Source organism: Nesoenas mayeri (assembly GCF_963082525.1).
Source record: "Nesoenas mayeri genome assembly, chromosome: 1".
NCBI lineage: Eukaryota > Metazoa > Chordata > Aves > Columbiformes > Columbidae > Nesoenas > Nesoenas mayeri.
The window spans coordinates 79,456,581-79,474,180 of NC_137541.1; the positions used below are offsets into that span (position 1 = coordinate 79,456,581).

General features: G+C 40.7%; 1 protein-coding gene across 1 annotated transcript in view; it reads right to left on the reverse strand.

Moving 5' to 3' along the window:
* The window catches only part of PLEKHA5 (pleckstrin homology domain containing A5), a 170,552-nt gene extending 170,206 nt beyond the window's left edge, over positions 1-346 (reverse strand). Inside the window, exon 1 of the mRNA XM_080363967.1 lies at positions 62-346. Within this exon, the coding sequence (XP_080220093.1) occupies positions 62-159 (98 nt within the window). The 5' untranslated portion in view covers positions 160-346. The remainder of the gene's footprint in view (positions 1-61) is intronic.
* Between the last annotated feature and the right edge of the window lie 17,254 nt (positions 347-17,600).

The following is a 17,600-nucleotide window of genomic DNA, read 5'->3' on the forward strand; positions in this document are numbered from 1 at the left end:
TCCCGGCCCCCCCGCCCGCTCAGCCCAGCCCCGCTCCCCTCCTCGCCGGCCCCCCGCTCACTTGATGAAGAAGACGCGGCCGCCCTGGCTGATCCCGTAACTCCAGCTGCCGGGCAGCGCCCGCAGCCGCTCCACGCTCAGCTCCGCCGGGGCCGCCATGGCCGAGCCGCCGCTACCAGCGCAGCCGGGGAGAAGCCGAGGGGAGCGGGGAGGGAGCGGGGGGGGGGGCGGCGCGTTCACGAGTAAGCGCGTCCCCGCCGCCGCCAACACCTTGGGGAGGGGGAGGGCGCAGCGCGAAGGGGAGGGGGCGCAGCGGCGCGCCCCGCCCCGCCCCGCCTCGCCCCGCCTCTCCAGGGCCCGCCCCTCCCGCCGCGGGGGCGCGCACGGCGCCCTGGCTGGCTGCCGGCGGGGGCGCGCAGCCCTCCCCCGCCACGGCCATTGGGGCGGGGCGGGGGCGGGTGGCGGGTTCCGGTGGGCGGGGGCGCGGCGGGCAACCCGCGCTTTGGGACGGAGTCCCGTGGGGCGCTTCCCTAACCGCGCCCGGCGCCTGTAGCGCCGGAGAGCGCTGCGCCGAGGGAAGCAGTGCCCGAGCGGCGAGGAGGGCTGCCCCGCAGCGCGGGCGTGCGGAGGCCCCGGCTGGCAACGGGGGGAGGGGGCCTCGCCCGGACGGCGCGGGCGGCACAGCCCGGTGGGGCTGCGAGCAGCGCGGGAACTGAGGGGGCTCCGAGCCGCAGGGGCTGAGCTGAGCCACGTACAAGCGGTTTCATCTCGGCGGGGACGAGTCCCGCGCTGCTTGAGGTTTCTCCGCCACCCCCCACGCCGGGGAACCACTGACCGCCCCGCGCGTCCCAGTGGGTTAAAACTCGAGGCGTGAGGCACCACCTCTGGTAATCTCTCGTCGGGTCTTTAAAGCGGCGCATTCCTCCAGGAAATTAAAACTTTCGTCGAATTGCCTCAAGGGGTGTGCACGCACTTCTCATACCCTCAACTTCAAGCTTTTTAAAAAATTTCTCATGCGAAGGTGCAGTCTTCTGAAGCGCAGGAGTAAAGAGATGCCGCCTTATTATTTTTTTTTGTCTTTTTTCACGTAAACAACCCTGTCTGAGCCCTGCGCCGGTCCTCCAAAAGGGTTCTACAATATGACATGCATACATGTTTTCAGTGTTTAGCGAGGTGGTAGTAATTCAGTTAAAGGCATGTCTGCAAAAATAAATGTGTGTGTATTTTTATTCACGTGAATAGTTATATTGCATGTGTGTTTATACAGAACTATGCACACCTTTGATTGAAGTTATAAATGACAAAAGTAAATTATTAAAACTGTGTTGTGGCCATGATACCTCCAAGACAATCTTGCTGTAGGAAAACACTTTCTGAACAAGGAGTAGAGCTGGGAAGTCTGATGGTATTCCTGTGTTCACGAAAACATTTGAAATTTGCAGCTGACAGTACTCTGCACAGCAACTTTGTCCTCTCATTTTGAACACTTTTGCAAAAATAGAATTTGATGGAACAAGTTGCTGTGTGGTTTGGTCCACACCACAGCATGTGGTCAAAGATTAAAACCCAGCTGCCCCATGTGAGATACTTCAGACCTGATGAGCAGTGAACATGTGAGCAGATCTTAAGTTATCCTTAAGTAACGGGATGTAAGATAAGAATTCCTACCTGTCCAACAATAGCTTTCATTTCCACTCACCACTGACAGCATCTGAGATTTATGGTCTACCAGAAAAAAAAGATACGCTAGAGAAAATGCAAGTTACCCCACGGTTCCCTTCTCTCCTAAGAGCAAGAGTCCTTGGGTGACAAGTAAAAATGAATAATGACTCTTCCTCTGAAGGGCTGTGGAAAGCTGCCTGGCAACAGCATGGGGGAAATCACATGCACGTTTTGGGCTGCTGAGGTGGCAGCGGTCATATCCTGATACTTCCTCATGCAGCCTAACTAAAGCTGAGAGCAAGTGTTCTTGATCTCCAGAACACTGGATACTTTCCACCATGCAGAATCAGTTTTCTCCTGTAGCAGAGGAGGACATGCAGCATACCAAGATTTATATTGTCCCAGGCCCATAAGTTAGATATTTAGGTAGGATTTAGCTCCATAAATCCTGTCTAATCCTAGCATGTGCTTTGCCTAGCAGCTTCCTGAGACAACTAAATTTTGCCAGTACCTTGCCTTACAGACTCTTTTCTTCTTTGCATATGCTTAGAATTGCTGCTGTCTTGGTGAAGCCAGGAGTGTGGCACCTAAAATATGTCAGAGCCTGGCTGAATTCTCAGGCAAGACCTTCCTCCAAGTACTGTGGAGGCCTGATAAATGAAATACATTCAGGCCACACCTAAGAAGGCCTTGAAAGATTAGTTTCTGTATAACTCACAGCAAACAGGTTGGCGGCAGAGTCACCACCATTAATACTACTGAAAACCTCTTCAGCCTGAAGGATGAAGAGCATTTAAAACCATGTCACTCTCTTCCCAGGAAGATGCTTTTGCTCCAAGCTAAAAGCCATTATGAAGCTGAGACTATTCTATGAATATACTTAAGGTACTCCTCCTCCCCTCTGAAGTCACATTGTTTTGCAAATATAATTATTGGGCTATAGGGTGGTGACATGACTTGCTGGTCTCATGAATAGGAAGCTCATCCAGGGAGTGATGGAAGAGCTTGGTTCTACTCCATTGTTCAGGGACTACTGTGCATTTTAGTCACCAAATTCTGTGTTAGTTACTGAACACATGGAGGGCACATTTTCACTGTATTTGTGGAAAGTAGTGCTGCTGCGTGCTGTGCACCTTGAACTCATGGTCATTTCTGAGAGCCCACAGTTTTGCCATTTGGTGAAATGGAGCTCATGAAGTCCAAAGAGTATGAGAGGAACCACACTGGCATCATTAGTGCAGGCTGGTGCCAGCAGTTGTCTTTCTAAAGGCTGCAGTTGGCTAAAACTTTTTCTTCAAAATGAGTGTAAAAGTTTGATAAAAACAAATTAAACATCAAGTTTAGACAAAGTTCACTAGAAGTACATCTTTTTACAGTTGGATAAGTGCTTGAATGCTTTTTAAAAAAGGAACTCAAGAATAATGTTTTTTAAAAAGCCACATCACTAAAGGGAGTAAAATCTCTTTTAGAAGCAGTTTATATCACTGCAACTCCATGCAAAATTTAAGATACTACTTATTGTACCTTTTACATGATTCTTTTTTACTATAAAAATGAGCTAATGATTCCAAATGTGAAATTGGTCAATCTGATTCATCAGACACAGATAAATCCATCAGGATGTTCCCATCTGGCCCGTTTTTTTTGTTTTGGTTTGTCTTTTTTTCCCAGGAGAGCTGAAAATGACCTGTTGAAGTGGTGACCATCACTAAGACAACTGTTCTCAGCTTTCCGCCTGTCTGGCCTGATCTATCTGCTGCTCCTGCCACTGATGGGAAGTGGTTGGAGGATGTGTAGCAAGTTGTCAACCTGTGTGTGAGGCAGAGCCCTCCCACTAGTATATTGGACCCCATCACTAGGAGCTTGGGATAAAGTAAGAACCCAGCTCCGCAGAGCTTTTTTCCATGGTTGTCCATTCTGATCCCACCTTTTTTCCTTCTTCTTTCACCTCCCCATGGCAGTAGCTTTCCTAGCAACTCCCTCAGGGCCAGGGAGTAGTAAGGGAGCAGTAATTCTATTGATGTTTAAAAAAAATTCCATTTTGGCTCAATAATATATTCATAATCAAAATATTTTAAATTCCTGAGGCAAAAGAACCCTGCCCACAAAACAATGAATCCCTTTAAATGGAATTAATTAAAAAACAGCATTGGAAGAACATTCATTGAATAAGACTCAGAAAAATCCACCCACACCTCTCCCAACAGGTATGAGGTGACAATGAACATATGATGAGCCAAGGAAAAAAGGACAACATCTAAGCACAGCATCTGACAAAACCAGTAGTCCTGAAGCAGGGAGTGGACTGCAGTCCTGACACTCCACCGAAACCCTGTTCAAAGAATTGTGTTTGTCAAGGTTGATTCTGTGTATTCTGTCAATATGAATCAAATTGGATGAGGTTATTTCATGGAGTCTGTGACTTTACGTTTTTTTATGCTATTTAACGAGCAAGATGATGTAACACTTAACATGGCAAGAAAAGACTATTTCTGGGGCTGCAGTTTTATGTTACACATTCTCATGAGGAAGCTGCTTCTGAAGGGTGGGTTCCTTTTTGCCCCATCCATAAATAACGAGTTTTTCTTGCTTCTGCAAGAGTATTAAAGCCCGTGGTGAATTAGATCAGTTTGCTGATCCAGTAGAAAAGCATCCAAAAATCCTCTCAAATAATTTGTTTCCCATCAGATCAACAAGCTGATCCAACTTGACCTGAGGTCGCTTGATAACTAGATCCAACACATGGGGCAGGAAGAGAAGATCCACTCCTTTTAGGCTACGTTCCTCAATGAGAGAGGAACATACATGCTGACTGACATTCTCTGGAGTGAGGGTATCTCTGTGTAGATGAAAGACAGTTGGCCTAGGGCAGAGGACATAAGAAAAAGCAAAAAACTGTCTGTCACAGGCTCTGCAGACAGCTCTGTTGGTAGAATGGAGCCTCTCCTTTGCTCTCAACAAAGAGCCTGATAACAGCCCAGTGGTTCTGAAGGCTGCAAATGTTTCTGGAGGTCATTGGTACAAGTGGCACAGCAGTTCGACTCTGCGTTAGTGTAAAGCGTCAGTGTGACTGAACAAGCATTGGGTCATTAGCCTGCCTGTCATCAGCACGAGGTATCCTAGCAGCCTGGTTTCACAGACTGTGAGATACAGAACTAAAGCCTGCACTTACTCAGGCACTAGAAACAAAGCGTTTATTTTACAGTTTCACAAGTTTTGCAGTCTGTGTTTGACAGAGAAAGCAGGTTATCTCATTTCAAAACTTTTTTTTTTTTTTTTTTTTTAAGTTGCAATTAATGATTTCGAGGTATGGCTATGCTGTGTGAAAACTTCATTACCTTTGAGACAGTGAATCCTTCTATGAGACAAATTTATGTTAAAGTTTCTGTCAGACTAATGCAAAACAAACTCCAAAGCCAGAGCATGAGGTTTGTTTTTCCCTGGCAGGAAACATCAGAAAAGCAGAAGGGCTTATTACTCTCCAAACCAACATCATCTTGTCAGAATCATATTGACCATTCATCACAATTTTGAACTGTGAACACTCCTTTTGTAACAAGTTTCTTTTCAGAGACTTGTTTACCTTACTGTCTGTGTAATTTATACCATGATGAGCTTCTTGCCTAGTCTTCCAACCTGAAATGATAGACAGCATAATCAGGATGTTCAGGTTTCTTTTACTGATCATATGATATCTCAGAAAAGACTGTGGCCTCAGTATCAAGAGAAGCTTTACTGGCACCTACTTTTCTTCCTCTTTACACCATTTAACAGCCTTCTTGTTTAGGAAGCCCTCAAGCCTACCACAACTGATGTTGTCAGTGACTTTCTCACAGCAGCCAAATGACATTTTAAAATCACATTTATTACCAGGATTAGTTTAAAACAATACTAGAAGGGAAAGAATTTGTGAGGGGAAATGCAGTGATCACAATATTCCAGTTGTCCCCTCACTGGCTGTAGCCTGGAAATTTCATCTTTCAAATAACCCTCTCTTTTGAATCATCCGGAAGAAAAACATATGCACTACAACACAAATAAATTCTCTGTCTCTCAGCAGGCTCCTCTGTTTCACAGATCTTCAGTATCTGGTAGACTTCAGCATCTGCTTTTCCTCACATAGTTCTCTTCATTGCTGCTGTCCAACTCCTCACAAACCTGCTCTGTTTCAAATTCTAGGAGATGCAGAAGCTCGCTTTGTTCTGGAAGAAGCAGAAGATGACCTGTATTTCTCCTAAGAATTGTCTTTGTTCAGTAATTGTTTGAACAAAGAAGGAGAAACTTCATGTGGAATATCTGGAAGGGTTTACATTATGTAACATATACAGAGCCCTATGACTGCAAGGGCTTTCACTTATGTGATCCTTTCTCATGTGCATTCCACACCCCCCACACCCCCCCCCCCTTTTTTTTTAATTGGTTCTAGTAAGGATTTGCAGTATCTTTGTATTTAATACTACCTGCTATATAATGAATTTTAAACTATCCTCATTAAACTTTCCACAACTTACAATCGGTTTTCAGAGTAAGGTGAAATAATGGTGTGTTTCACTCTTGAGATTTTTGTAGACACCTTTGTTGCAGTCTTGGTGACATTTTCCATAAAACCATTATATTGTGGATAACTTGGCCTTGAAGTGCTTTAAGCGATACTATTTTTGCAAGTCATTTAGCATCATAATCAAATCATGGTCCATTTTCTGTAATTACCACAGTTGGTATTATATGTATGTCAGTCTTTATGGACTAGACATGAGATTACCAGTGTAGCAGTGATTTTCTTTAATAGTGTTATAGGAGAATAACAAAAAAAGTAATGTGTTTTTAGTCTGTAATTTTCCAAATATCATAGGCTAATCTAGGCTACCTCTTAACTTGTTGATCTACCTTTTCCTTGAGTATATTTAGATAGGAGCTAGTATTTGTTCGAATACTTGTTTTGTTATTAACAGTACTCGCCTTTTATCATCTTAGCACTTTCTTTTTGGCCTGGACTCTTTGCTAGAAATTCTGTTCTTATTTTGCTATATTTTTGTGTATTTCAGCTTTTGTAAGCACATCTTTTTTAGTTTATCTTCATGGACTCCTGTTCTTCCGTAGTTTCGGCTCTCCCAGTGGGAGGTAACAGAGTCTTGTTCTTTCACATTTGTTTCCTTTACATCTGATTTACTTTCTTCTCACAGTAAGAATATTTTGTTCACTGCATCACATGAATTTTACCGACTTGTGTAGATATAGGTGTATAACTGAAAAAAAAATCAAAACTTCTGTTGCAAAATTCTAACTCATATTCATGATATATCAAGTACTGGAATAAGATTTTTCCGAGCAAATGAAGGTGTCTCCCAAGGCTGCTTTTACAGCAGCAGTGGCCTAGTCAGTATAGTCAACACAGTCTATAGTGCAATTCTTATTCTGTAGTAGGTGCCTATACCTGCTCAGTTGGATCACTCCTTGAACTGTTCTGACCACACTGATTAGCACTCGACTGACAACAATGGGATTCTTCCCCGGACAGAAGTAGAGACCTACACTGTAAACTGCTGCAGTCAGAGAAGTCAAATCCCACCTGAAACATAACTATCATTTGAACAGTTCCCACAAAGAAGCCCCCTTGTAGATTATTTCTTTCAAAGACACTGGTGGTCACTGATGGGAAATTTTTGCAAAATATTTTTGTTTCTTATGAATATAGCTGTGCATTTTCTTCCAGTGAGTCTCTTCCATTGTTTTGTGAGAATTTTCTCTGGTTGATTGCATTTTTTAGACTTCACCTCTGAATCTTCCGATCTGTTCTGCTTCTTCATTTTGTGACGTGGTTCTGTAGCATCAGCTGGCTTCCATTTCAAAACTCATAATCAGATCTAGCTCTGTTCTGCTGCCAAGTTCTCACAGTCCTTACTAAGCTAAAACTGTTCTTCTAGAAGCCTTTTTCTGAGTTTTGAGTCTCTTTATCCTTATAGTATTCTAATCTTAGACCTGATTTTGAAAATTACACGACTCACAGTACTTTTGAACATTATAAGTGTCTTGGAAAATTTCCTCTTTGGTTTCAGTTATGCAATGAGTATGTCTCAAATATTTCAGTCTTTCCAAGAGTGCAATATTTTCTCAAATATCTATAGCACAGGATTTCTCATTTGCAATCTGGTGGTTTTGGTCTTGCAGTATTCAGAAAGAGAGTTACCTTAATTCATACTCCTTTTCATTGGTCCTATCTCCTTTTTAAAGAAAAATTGTGTTATTTGATCAAATCTCCTTCAACCATAACCTCCATTTCTGGATAATTTAATCTGCTTTGAACTTTTTTAGTTTCTGCTCCATAGTGTTTTCCGCTTACTGCTGCTCCTAGACTTTTATTTCTCTGTGCCATCTTTTATTTTTACCTCTGCTAGTGCTCACATGTAAGCCTTTTAAGTTACTTTAAGGAAAATGCTAGATTAGTGACAAAAAGGGCATCTTTAATACAAAAAAAAGGGTAACATGCATACACATAAAAGTAATAGATACAAGAGCGGAAGGAATTTGTGAAGGAGAAACTAAAAATGTTCCACTAAGCCAGTCGCCAGCACCAAGTGTTACTGACAACATTTGCTGCACTGGAGAATGTTCCATCCTCTAAGGCAATGGATCACTTGGTTACAGCCAGAAACCCACTGTCATTTCTCTCATTAGTTCTTACATCATCTCAGTTGCTAGCCTGTAGATTAAGTTTTATGCTCATATAATTCTGTGACACCCTGTATATTCTCATATATTATTGTCGTTCAAATGGTTTTCAACCTTTTTTTGATTTGGGGAACTCTGTGTCCCAGGGGAGGCAGGAGACCTGTGTGGCAGAGTTGTATTCACTGAAAACAGGGTTATCTTTCATTAAACACTTAGTAGTTCACTGATCACACACAGTCAGGAGCTCCCTGGATGAATATTGCTGTTAATACTTTTTTTTTTCCCAGTTATTTCTGTTTGTCCCAGCCAGTAGCAAAGTTAACCCAGCTTGATTTGTAAGAGTTCACTTTTGTCATTATACTTTATGTTTTCTAAAATTAAATTTTCTTTATTGAGCAATATTCATCTCTGATTTTTTCTACAGATTTCTGCATATTTAAAATATCTTGTTTTAAGTATTTATTCACTTCAAGTTCGCATTCCTGCAGTCCCTGTAGATTGTCCCCCCTTCATTATTTGGCATTAAATACCCAAAAGCTTCTGTTTTGTTTTGATTTGTTTTGTTTTGTTTTGTTTTTTTGACTTAAGAATTGCTGTTGTCTCTTGCATCAAGTTCCCTAAAAATTTTAATTCAGTTACCTCACTAGTCAATTCCCTTACTGCTAGAAGAATCTTACAGAAAAATAGCACCGTATTCAGTTTGCTCAGTGTTTCAAATACCTCTTCTCACTATCATATCAATTTTCTTTCCCTCTGTTTCTTATCTGCAGCTCTGCTCTGTTGCTCCCACTAGCTTTTACCTTCTCGTTTTTGCTCCCTTTCTCTCCTTCCTTTTGGTACCTCTGAAATGGTTGATGCCCATTCTGCCTTGAACTCTACTACCTCCTCATCATCTGTGCCTCTCCCAATGTTCCTGTTTAACTCAACCTCTCTCTCCTTCCATTTACACTTCTGCTCTTTCTAGAGAGGACCAGCATAGCACAGAAACAGCTAAAAGCTGGGACAGAATTAGCTCTCCTCTGCTCTTTGTTTTCCCCAAAGGCTGCGTCTTCTCTTCAACACTGGCTCTCTCTTGTGATCATTTCAGCAAAACTCTGCACCTCTGGCCGGTCCCCAGAGGAGTCTGATGGGCTCTGTGAATGATGAGACTTCCTTCCCTTCAGCCTGTTTTGTCTATTGCTTCTTTTTTCTACCCGCCCACTTGTTTTCTATGTTTAATGTTCATGTGACACCATTATTCTCTCAGTCCTGTACTGAGATTTCCGTTACAACCTGCTTCTGGCTTTTCATTTTGCTTTTTCTGTAGCTGATGATTTCATTTTCTACACTGAAATCTGTGGTCCTCTGTAAGTCTAGATCAGCTGCTTTGTTTCTCCAGATAGCCACTCAGTTTCTTTCGCTTTCCTCGTGCCACTTTAGCATATTCTTGTTCCTTCTACCAACCAAGCTACTGACAACATTAAACTCTACTGTACCTTTTTAATATTTCAGATTTTAGAGAGGGCATGGAGGCATGTGGCAGACTTGCAAATTGAAGAGATTAACTTCTCCAAGCCTTACTGCCATGAATTACTATTCTTAAAACATCATGAGAAAAAAATGGATACTATTCTCAAATTAGGAAGAACACAAGAAAATCTCCATGAGATCAGACTGCTGGCAAAAGCTTGAAAGAAACACAGACAAACTCTTGGGAAACTGAAATAAATTAAGTAATCCCAAATCTTAGGAAATGACAGAAAAAGAAAATCAGGATTCCTGAGTCAAGGCAGGGAGAAGGGCATTTAAATAGATCCTATAACAAAGACAACTGCAGAGGGGATTGCAAAAGCACAGAAAACTGAAGCAACCCTGTTCAATAGAAAACAGGAGTAAGCAGCAGCATGCCAGAGGCCCTGGAGACTGCTGGTGTTCCGAAGCAAGCTGCGAGAGCGGAGCTGCCCGTCACACTAGAGAAGTTATGTAAATCTCGTGGGTGTATTAAACTGCATTCAGAGGAGCCACAAGAGTATCAGATAAATTTCCTAATATTTGTGGTAGGAGATGGGACAATGCAGTTATTATAATCTCTGTATTCCTTTATTAATCTTGAGAGGAAAGGAGAAAGTTTGCAGAGGGCAGGACATGCTTGATTCCTGCTTGATGGTGGACGAATTTTGTTTCTAGCACCACTTTTAAAGACTGCCTGTTGCAACAAAAATCAAGAAGAGAAAGAATATGCTTTTTTTAACAAGAGTTGTTCGGTGCTGTGTACATGATCATGAAAACAAAAGGTTTTACCAGTTCAGCTATCCCAGGAAACATTCTCAAATTTTGTTGACCGCTAGTGAAAAGATCATGTAAACCATCAGAACTGTTTATGCCACCAGCAGAATATACAACGTTTCCAGTAGCACAAGGAAGTCAAATGAAAGACATGTGAGAGAAATGAGAAAGACAGGTTTCCATTATGATAACATTAATGCCGTAGAAATTCTCACACCAGAACACATTTAAAAAAGAGAGGAATAACAATAAGCTGCACAAGAGGCCATGGTTGTAGGCTGCCTCGAGCACAGGTGACAAGAAGGAAAAACAACAGTATGTAACCACATTGCAGCCACATACAAATAGCTAAAAATACTGGAAACCGGCCCACGAGGACTGACATCAGAAGATGCTTCCACAATCCCGTGGGAAATAACATAATGGAGTAGACAGCACCATATTACACAAAAGATAAATCTATTAATAAATGGATGAGAATTCAAATTGATTCTGGAATGGTTGTGCAAGGGACAATTGTGCCAAAAGAGTGTAAGTGTTTCAGCTGTATATCTGAAAAGATTATAGATTCTATGTCCACCCAGTAAAGCTGTGTTAGATGTTAATTGAGACCTCCTAGGGAACTGCTAGAACCAAATACAGAAGAATGAATGCAAGTGGAGGAAAGATGAAACTGGTTTTGGAGCAGTTGTCACTGGAGGAAAAAACCAAATCAAACAAAAAAATCTAACAACAACAAAATGAAAACAAACAAAACCCACAAAAAGCCCCACCCAAGCCTGTTCAGTTGCAGCCCTGAAAGAGACCTGATTCAGTTCTGGACATGTGCAGTATTACTATACTGCAAATATGTATAAACCAGTTCCTAAGGAAACTAGAGAAAGCAAAGAAAATGTTCCAAGAAAAATACGAGAAATTATCAGCTACTTTTACTGTGATTGCCAGGAACGAGAAGAGTTCTCTGTAGAAAGAGAGCTTGGTTACACTGGTGACAGAGAGGAATCTATAAATAAATGCATTTAACAGGTCTTCAGAGGAGTAGAAAAAAAAGAAACAAAATAAGATTGAGATAATTCGCCGCTTCCTTTGGTGTCATAGTTCTTCATTGCTTTTCAGTATGAAGGCACTATAGTTATTTCCAAGATAGGACATATTGAAGAAGTATTTTTTAAGTAAAAAACCAATTACTTCTATAGACATCACATAACTTAATACAAGTATGGTTTTGGAATGATACTTGCTTCATTCAGCACACCAGATATTTGTTAGGTTATCCAAAGCCAAAACACTATTAGAAGTAAGTAACACAAGAAGCTTTTGGCAAATGATTTCATGCAGAAGAATTGACTCTAACTACAGCCCCTGTGTTTACAGTCACATCCCTTAAACATTTCTTTAGTGCTCTGTTAGTTTTCAGGAAGAATCAGCCTTATGCTGATATTATTAGCATAATATCTGATTGGTAAAGTCGTCAGAGAACACAAAGCTGAACAAAATGTATAGCCACATGTAGATCTAACAAGACAACATTGCCTTACATAGAAGTAAACATCAAACTCTAGAAAAATCTGGAGAGGAAATGAGAAGTCTTTCAAGCCTTAACATACATAATTTTAAACAGGATCATAAGTATTACTTTTTGTTTTGTTTTGTTTTTAATTTATCTTTTACAGATTCTGTGTGTACCAAAATCTGTAGGGAATCTGAGATGAAGGTAGTGCATAGAATCTAATTTGCTTGCCAAAAAGGTCCATTCCCAGCGTGCCTCAGCAACTGTAGAAAACAGTGCGTCTTTGTAACATTTAACAACTGTGTTTAAGAAGAACAAATGAAGAGGAAAACCAGAAGCCTGTCACGTATTTCAAGCATTGCAAACACACAAACAAACCCAACCCAGCATTATGTCCCAGTGGAAATGAAAGTCTTAGTAATGACACAGACATTTGAACAGCTTACTGAGTATTTGGTATGGTTTGTTTCTATTGTAAAAATGCCTCTCTAAGCCTTTAGTGGCACAGTTGAATCCAAAATCATTAAATGAATTTTTACCCAGAATACAAATGCTGTTACTGCAGCTTGGCAGTTTTCTTTCGAACTGAGCTCTTCCTGGAGAAAGCAGTCTTAGGGACACATGTTTTGTCAAGAGCTCCAGTTACGCAATAACACAACAGGAAAGAGCTTAGAATCACGGAAAAAAAACAAACCAAACCAAAACAAAACCCAACAAACAAACCCGAGGCCTTTGCTGATCTTACAACAAAAGCAATTTCAGCATCAGCCAGCTGACTGGAGCCGGTTAGAGATGTATGGCTAAAAAGCCTGCTGGAAACTCACACAAAGCTGGGTGGAGCTGGAGAAACAAACCTCTGCCAGGTTCACTCTCATCTTGGCAATGACCTCTCTGTCGCTGAGAAAGTGTTTCTGGAAGAATAGCATATTTTTACAATTTCAGTGCTTTGAAAGTAAGTGCTTTATGATATCCACAAAGGATTCTGATATAAACAAACCTAGGACAAAGATACCGCAGTCAGGTGGATGGCCTTGACCACACAGACAGACTCATACTCCATCACACAGCTGTAAAATACATAACTTGGAGAGAAAAAAGCAACCTCTTTTCCCACCCTGCAGAGTCACTTAATGGATTTCAGCAGCAAGTAGGCCACAAAGCTGTTTTTCTGGAATGGAAATATTGTAGTTATTTCCTTCTTTAAATACACAGAGCAGGCAATAATGCTCAGAGAACCTCATCCGTAAAGAAATAGAAATCAATATTGCAAGACATGATACTTGTGAAGTCCTGATTTGGCTAAAAGCTCTTAATTTCCGGTATAGCCCTTCATGACATCTGTGCTGCTGGCAGGAAGCTGCCCAGCAGTGATTTATCAGCAAGGAAAATAGATATCTGAAACAGGCCTCTTATGTCCATACTTAGTTACTGAAATAAATTGCCTGATTTTCAAGCTTGCCAAGAACCAGAAGCTCCCAGGAGCACACGTGTGATAGAGAAGGAACAATTACATAGCAGATCAAAGCTAAAGCAGACTAACCACAGTCCGCTAAATTACAGAGGAAACCAAGTCTTTGGTGCCAACTGGAACATATCTTATTTCTTTTTGCTTTTCAGTTCCAGGTGTCCTGTCTATGACCCACCGAGAAAGCTAGTAACTCCAGAATCACCTGTTGGTGACCAAATTTGACAAACTGGAGACCAATTCAGGAAGCTTTCACCTGACATTTTAGGACAGGTTTCTGAAGCTCTGCCAGATCACTTACATGTCCAAATATCTTCTAATCCAGGATAATGTAATGCATTTCAAATCACTGTCTCCAGATGTCTAACACAGAATAGTTTAAGACACCTTAAGCTCATTTAAATCATCTTTCAGTGGAAAAGAGCATAACATTTTGATATTAATGCATTATCTGCAATGTTTCCTGCTTGATAAAAGCATAAAATTAAAGGTCTGTATTCAGAAAGTGTCTGATATTTTCAGAGCTCCATGTTACTTCTTACAGCTCCAAGTGGCCAGAAGTCAAATCAAACTGCCTTGGGCAGATGCTGTTGACCATAATTGGTGTCACTCAGGCAGAAGAAAATAGCTCCAAAACACAACAATAATTCAAGATATTACAAATAATTTATTCACAAGTAAAGCTTCGGGCTCCTGTGGACTACAAACTTTTCATGTTTCAAGACAAAGAAGAAAAAAAGTGCTAATAAATTCAGGCTTGTTTGCTGCAAAAGAAGTTTTCCGGTTTGATTAGAAGAAATCTAGTTGGAAATGACTGAGTGAGCATCCAGAAAACAAAACCCAAATATTTAATCCTCCTCACATATTACCACTTACATAAAAGGACCCAGATTGCAACCATAATGAGGTCAGTGAGGGCCCCGTCTCATTAGAGGCTATGGATGCTACTAGAATAAGTATAATCTCAGTAATATTTAGCACATTAGAACCAAAAGACCTCAGAATAATAAATCTAGTGTTCTGTGTTTATTCTGACATATTAGAAAAAAAAAGATCATTAGCATTTGCAGCTACATCTGATCCAGCATTTCTTTTGAAGTAGTGTTAGAATCACATATGTAGCATTTTAGAGCAAACTGTGTAGTCAGATAGAGTCATGGAAGGTCATTAATAAGAAAATTACATAGTAAATCTGTTTTGGTAGAGTGAAAGAATTTCTCCTCATTATATCCCGTTTTGTTATGTATTAAACTTAGCTCTCCTCTTCCATTATATTTTTTCATCTTGACACAAATATGACTGATTTTACGATGACAGAAAGCTAAAATGCTCAGTCTCAAATAGGCCTACACTAACTTGCAGCATACAGGTTAAATGCTATTCAACTCATGTTACAGGGAAGTGGATTAGACCTGTAGATCTTGTAGTACTGAATGTATCTGGCATGACTCGACTGCATTTTCAGTTTAAATTAGTGGTGAGGAGCATGCAAGGTTCCTTCAATGAGAGATTTGCTGTTGTTGAAGAATGACCTAGAATTTTTACATGTAAATCTATATATTACCATGAGCTTATGATTTTTGGGGATAATTCTCTTCAGATTTGCATATCTGTATGTAGGGCTGAGGCATAGTCTCATTTGTCTGCTCTCCTCTTCCTTACACACTGGTGACATAGTAAGGTTCTAAGCTCTTGCAAAAATACAACTCACATGGAAAGAAGTTTGCTTTTCGGAACCTCCGTTTTGTTAGTTCTTATATGAGCCACCCTCTTTTGACTGTCCCACCTCAAATACTAGGACACCTTTGTTCAAAGACTTCAGCTGTCTCAGTCTCTGCCAACTCCTTCTCATGAAGAAAACTGGCCTCGTAATTTCTCTAGGAAGCCTCAGCCACAGTCTTCTGCTTCTCTCTCTAATTCCTGGACTTCACAACTTTTGTTATTTTGTTTAGAGGCTCTGCTGCCACCCTCTTTCATTAGAGTCTTCAGAACACAGGCAGAGTTCTTAAAGCTCATCAGTGCCAGAGTTCTTGTGCATGACCTTATGGACCAAGTGTCTCCATCTGAGCCTCATCTGAAGACCCTTCTCCTTGCCCTTGGCCTATCACTCTCAGACTAACCATCTAACGCCCATTCTCATCTTGTCTGACTACTAAAAATATCTGTGGTCAAATCCTACATCAAAGGTCTGTGTTTTACGAAGGCTCTGCTACTTTAACTCAAGAATGTTAGCATTAAGACATCACAGATTTCAGCATGAAGCTTGCAGGCTTCAAGTCCTCAAAATTATTCTGCACATTTTTTTCTTCTTAGAAATCTGTGCTGAACAGGTAAACCATGTATTGTAACATACTTCAAAGAAACACACAATAGATCAACCCATTTGAGTCTAAAACCTGATCCTGGAATTACCACTTGTTTTATTTTAACGCAAAACATCCTGGAAAATAGAAATAATGAGTTTATTTTGCTGTTTATGCAGCCCCAATATTTGTTGGCCAAATATCTGTGAGCAGGAGTTGAATCTTCTTGAAAACAATCACACATCCTAAGGTTCTTAGTTTTCCCCCCAATTCTTACTGGTGAGCACCATTTTCTGATTTTTTCAAGATACAAATTCTTTCTCTGTTCTTGCGGCATCCAGTTTGTGGGGAAAAAAAAAAAAAAAAAAAAAAGTGACCTTATGCATTTTCAACTTCAGTGTTCCAGAAAATCCATATGCTTGTTAATTCCCTCAAATTACTTGAAAAGCATTTATATTGAATTTAATACTAACCTAGAGATGCCCAAATAAAAACAGCACAACTTACTGAGGAATAGTTTGAGAGGCCATAATTTAAAAAAAAACAACATCAAAACCACAGAAACAGTCAGAAGCTCAGCAACCTTACAGTATAATATTTTGATATACTAAGACAGAAGAGAGAGATGGGTCAGATTTCCCATTTCCTGTGCACACAACTCATAATGATATTTGCTTCTTAGCAATGTTGCTTTAAAGATATACCCTGTAGCATATAAACAAGTGTACTTGAAGAAATCAGGATCAGTTAAGAAATGATTCATGAGCATGAAGAAGGGCTGCATTCGTAACAAATATTCAGCCATTTCTGCATGTTTTCTCTTCTCACCTCCTGCTTAATAAGCAGCTTTTGTTTGAGAGTGTGCAGTATTCCCTGTGGAAATGGAAGTGCTAGTCCAGTCGTCAACCACACCTTTTTATTTTTAAATACATATATTAACACCAGGTGAGTAAGGGTTTTTCTTTCCAAATTAAACAAGATGTTTTCCTACATGATCACTACCCTATATTTTTCTTGCTGCTTTAAAGCTTCGTGGAGACAGCAAATTCTTATTTTACTGTGAAACATAGCAGGTGGAGTCACTTACAAACATATGATGTAGTGTTGACTTCACTTTGCTGCTCTCAGTGGAAGTATAAAGGTTTCTCATCACTGGGATTTTAAAGCAAGATAACCACCATGACATACTTATCTCCAGGTATAAGATACAGCAGTGGAGAATAACTTGAAGTGTGAATTAATTTCTTACTCATCAGCAAGTGCATAGAGCCTCTAGACCTTGTCACATGCAGTTGCTGAACATGTTGCACAACAGAGCCACAGTGACTCGTACACCTGTCATGTGGGAGTCTTGTCTAACTGAGTGTTTCCCCGATGTCATCAGCATCAGAGCTGATGAGAAGGTGTCAGAAAAAAAGATTTGAATTTTTTTGTAATAAGACCAATGAGGTAGGCAAGCCACAGACCGGGGTGGCAGGTGTGGTTGTGACTTGCTGAGAAGATCAGACCCTTGGAGCCTATGATACAGTAACACATTATTTCAGCAGCAGAAAGCACCCTCAAGTTATAATCTAATTAGAGACATTAAGATTCATTTGCATGTTATGGGATGTATTTTAGGGACAAGCTTCTTTGATCTTTAAAAAAGACCGATAAATAGTTGTCGTCTACTGTATCTAAATCAGGTAACTTGAAGTGAATATGAACTGCATTTCAGTATGCTAGA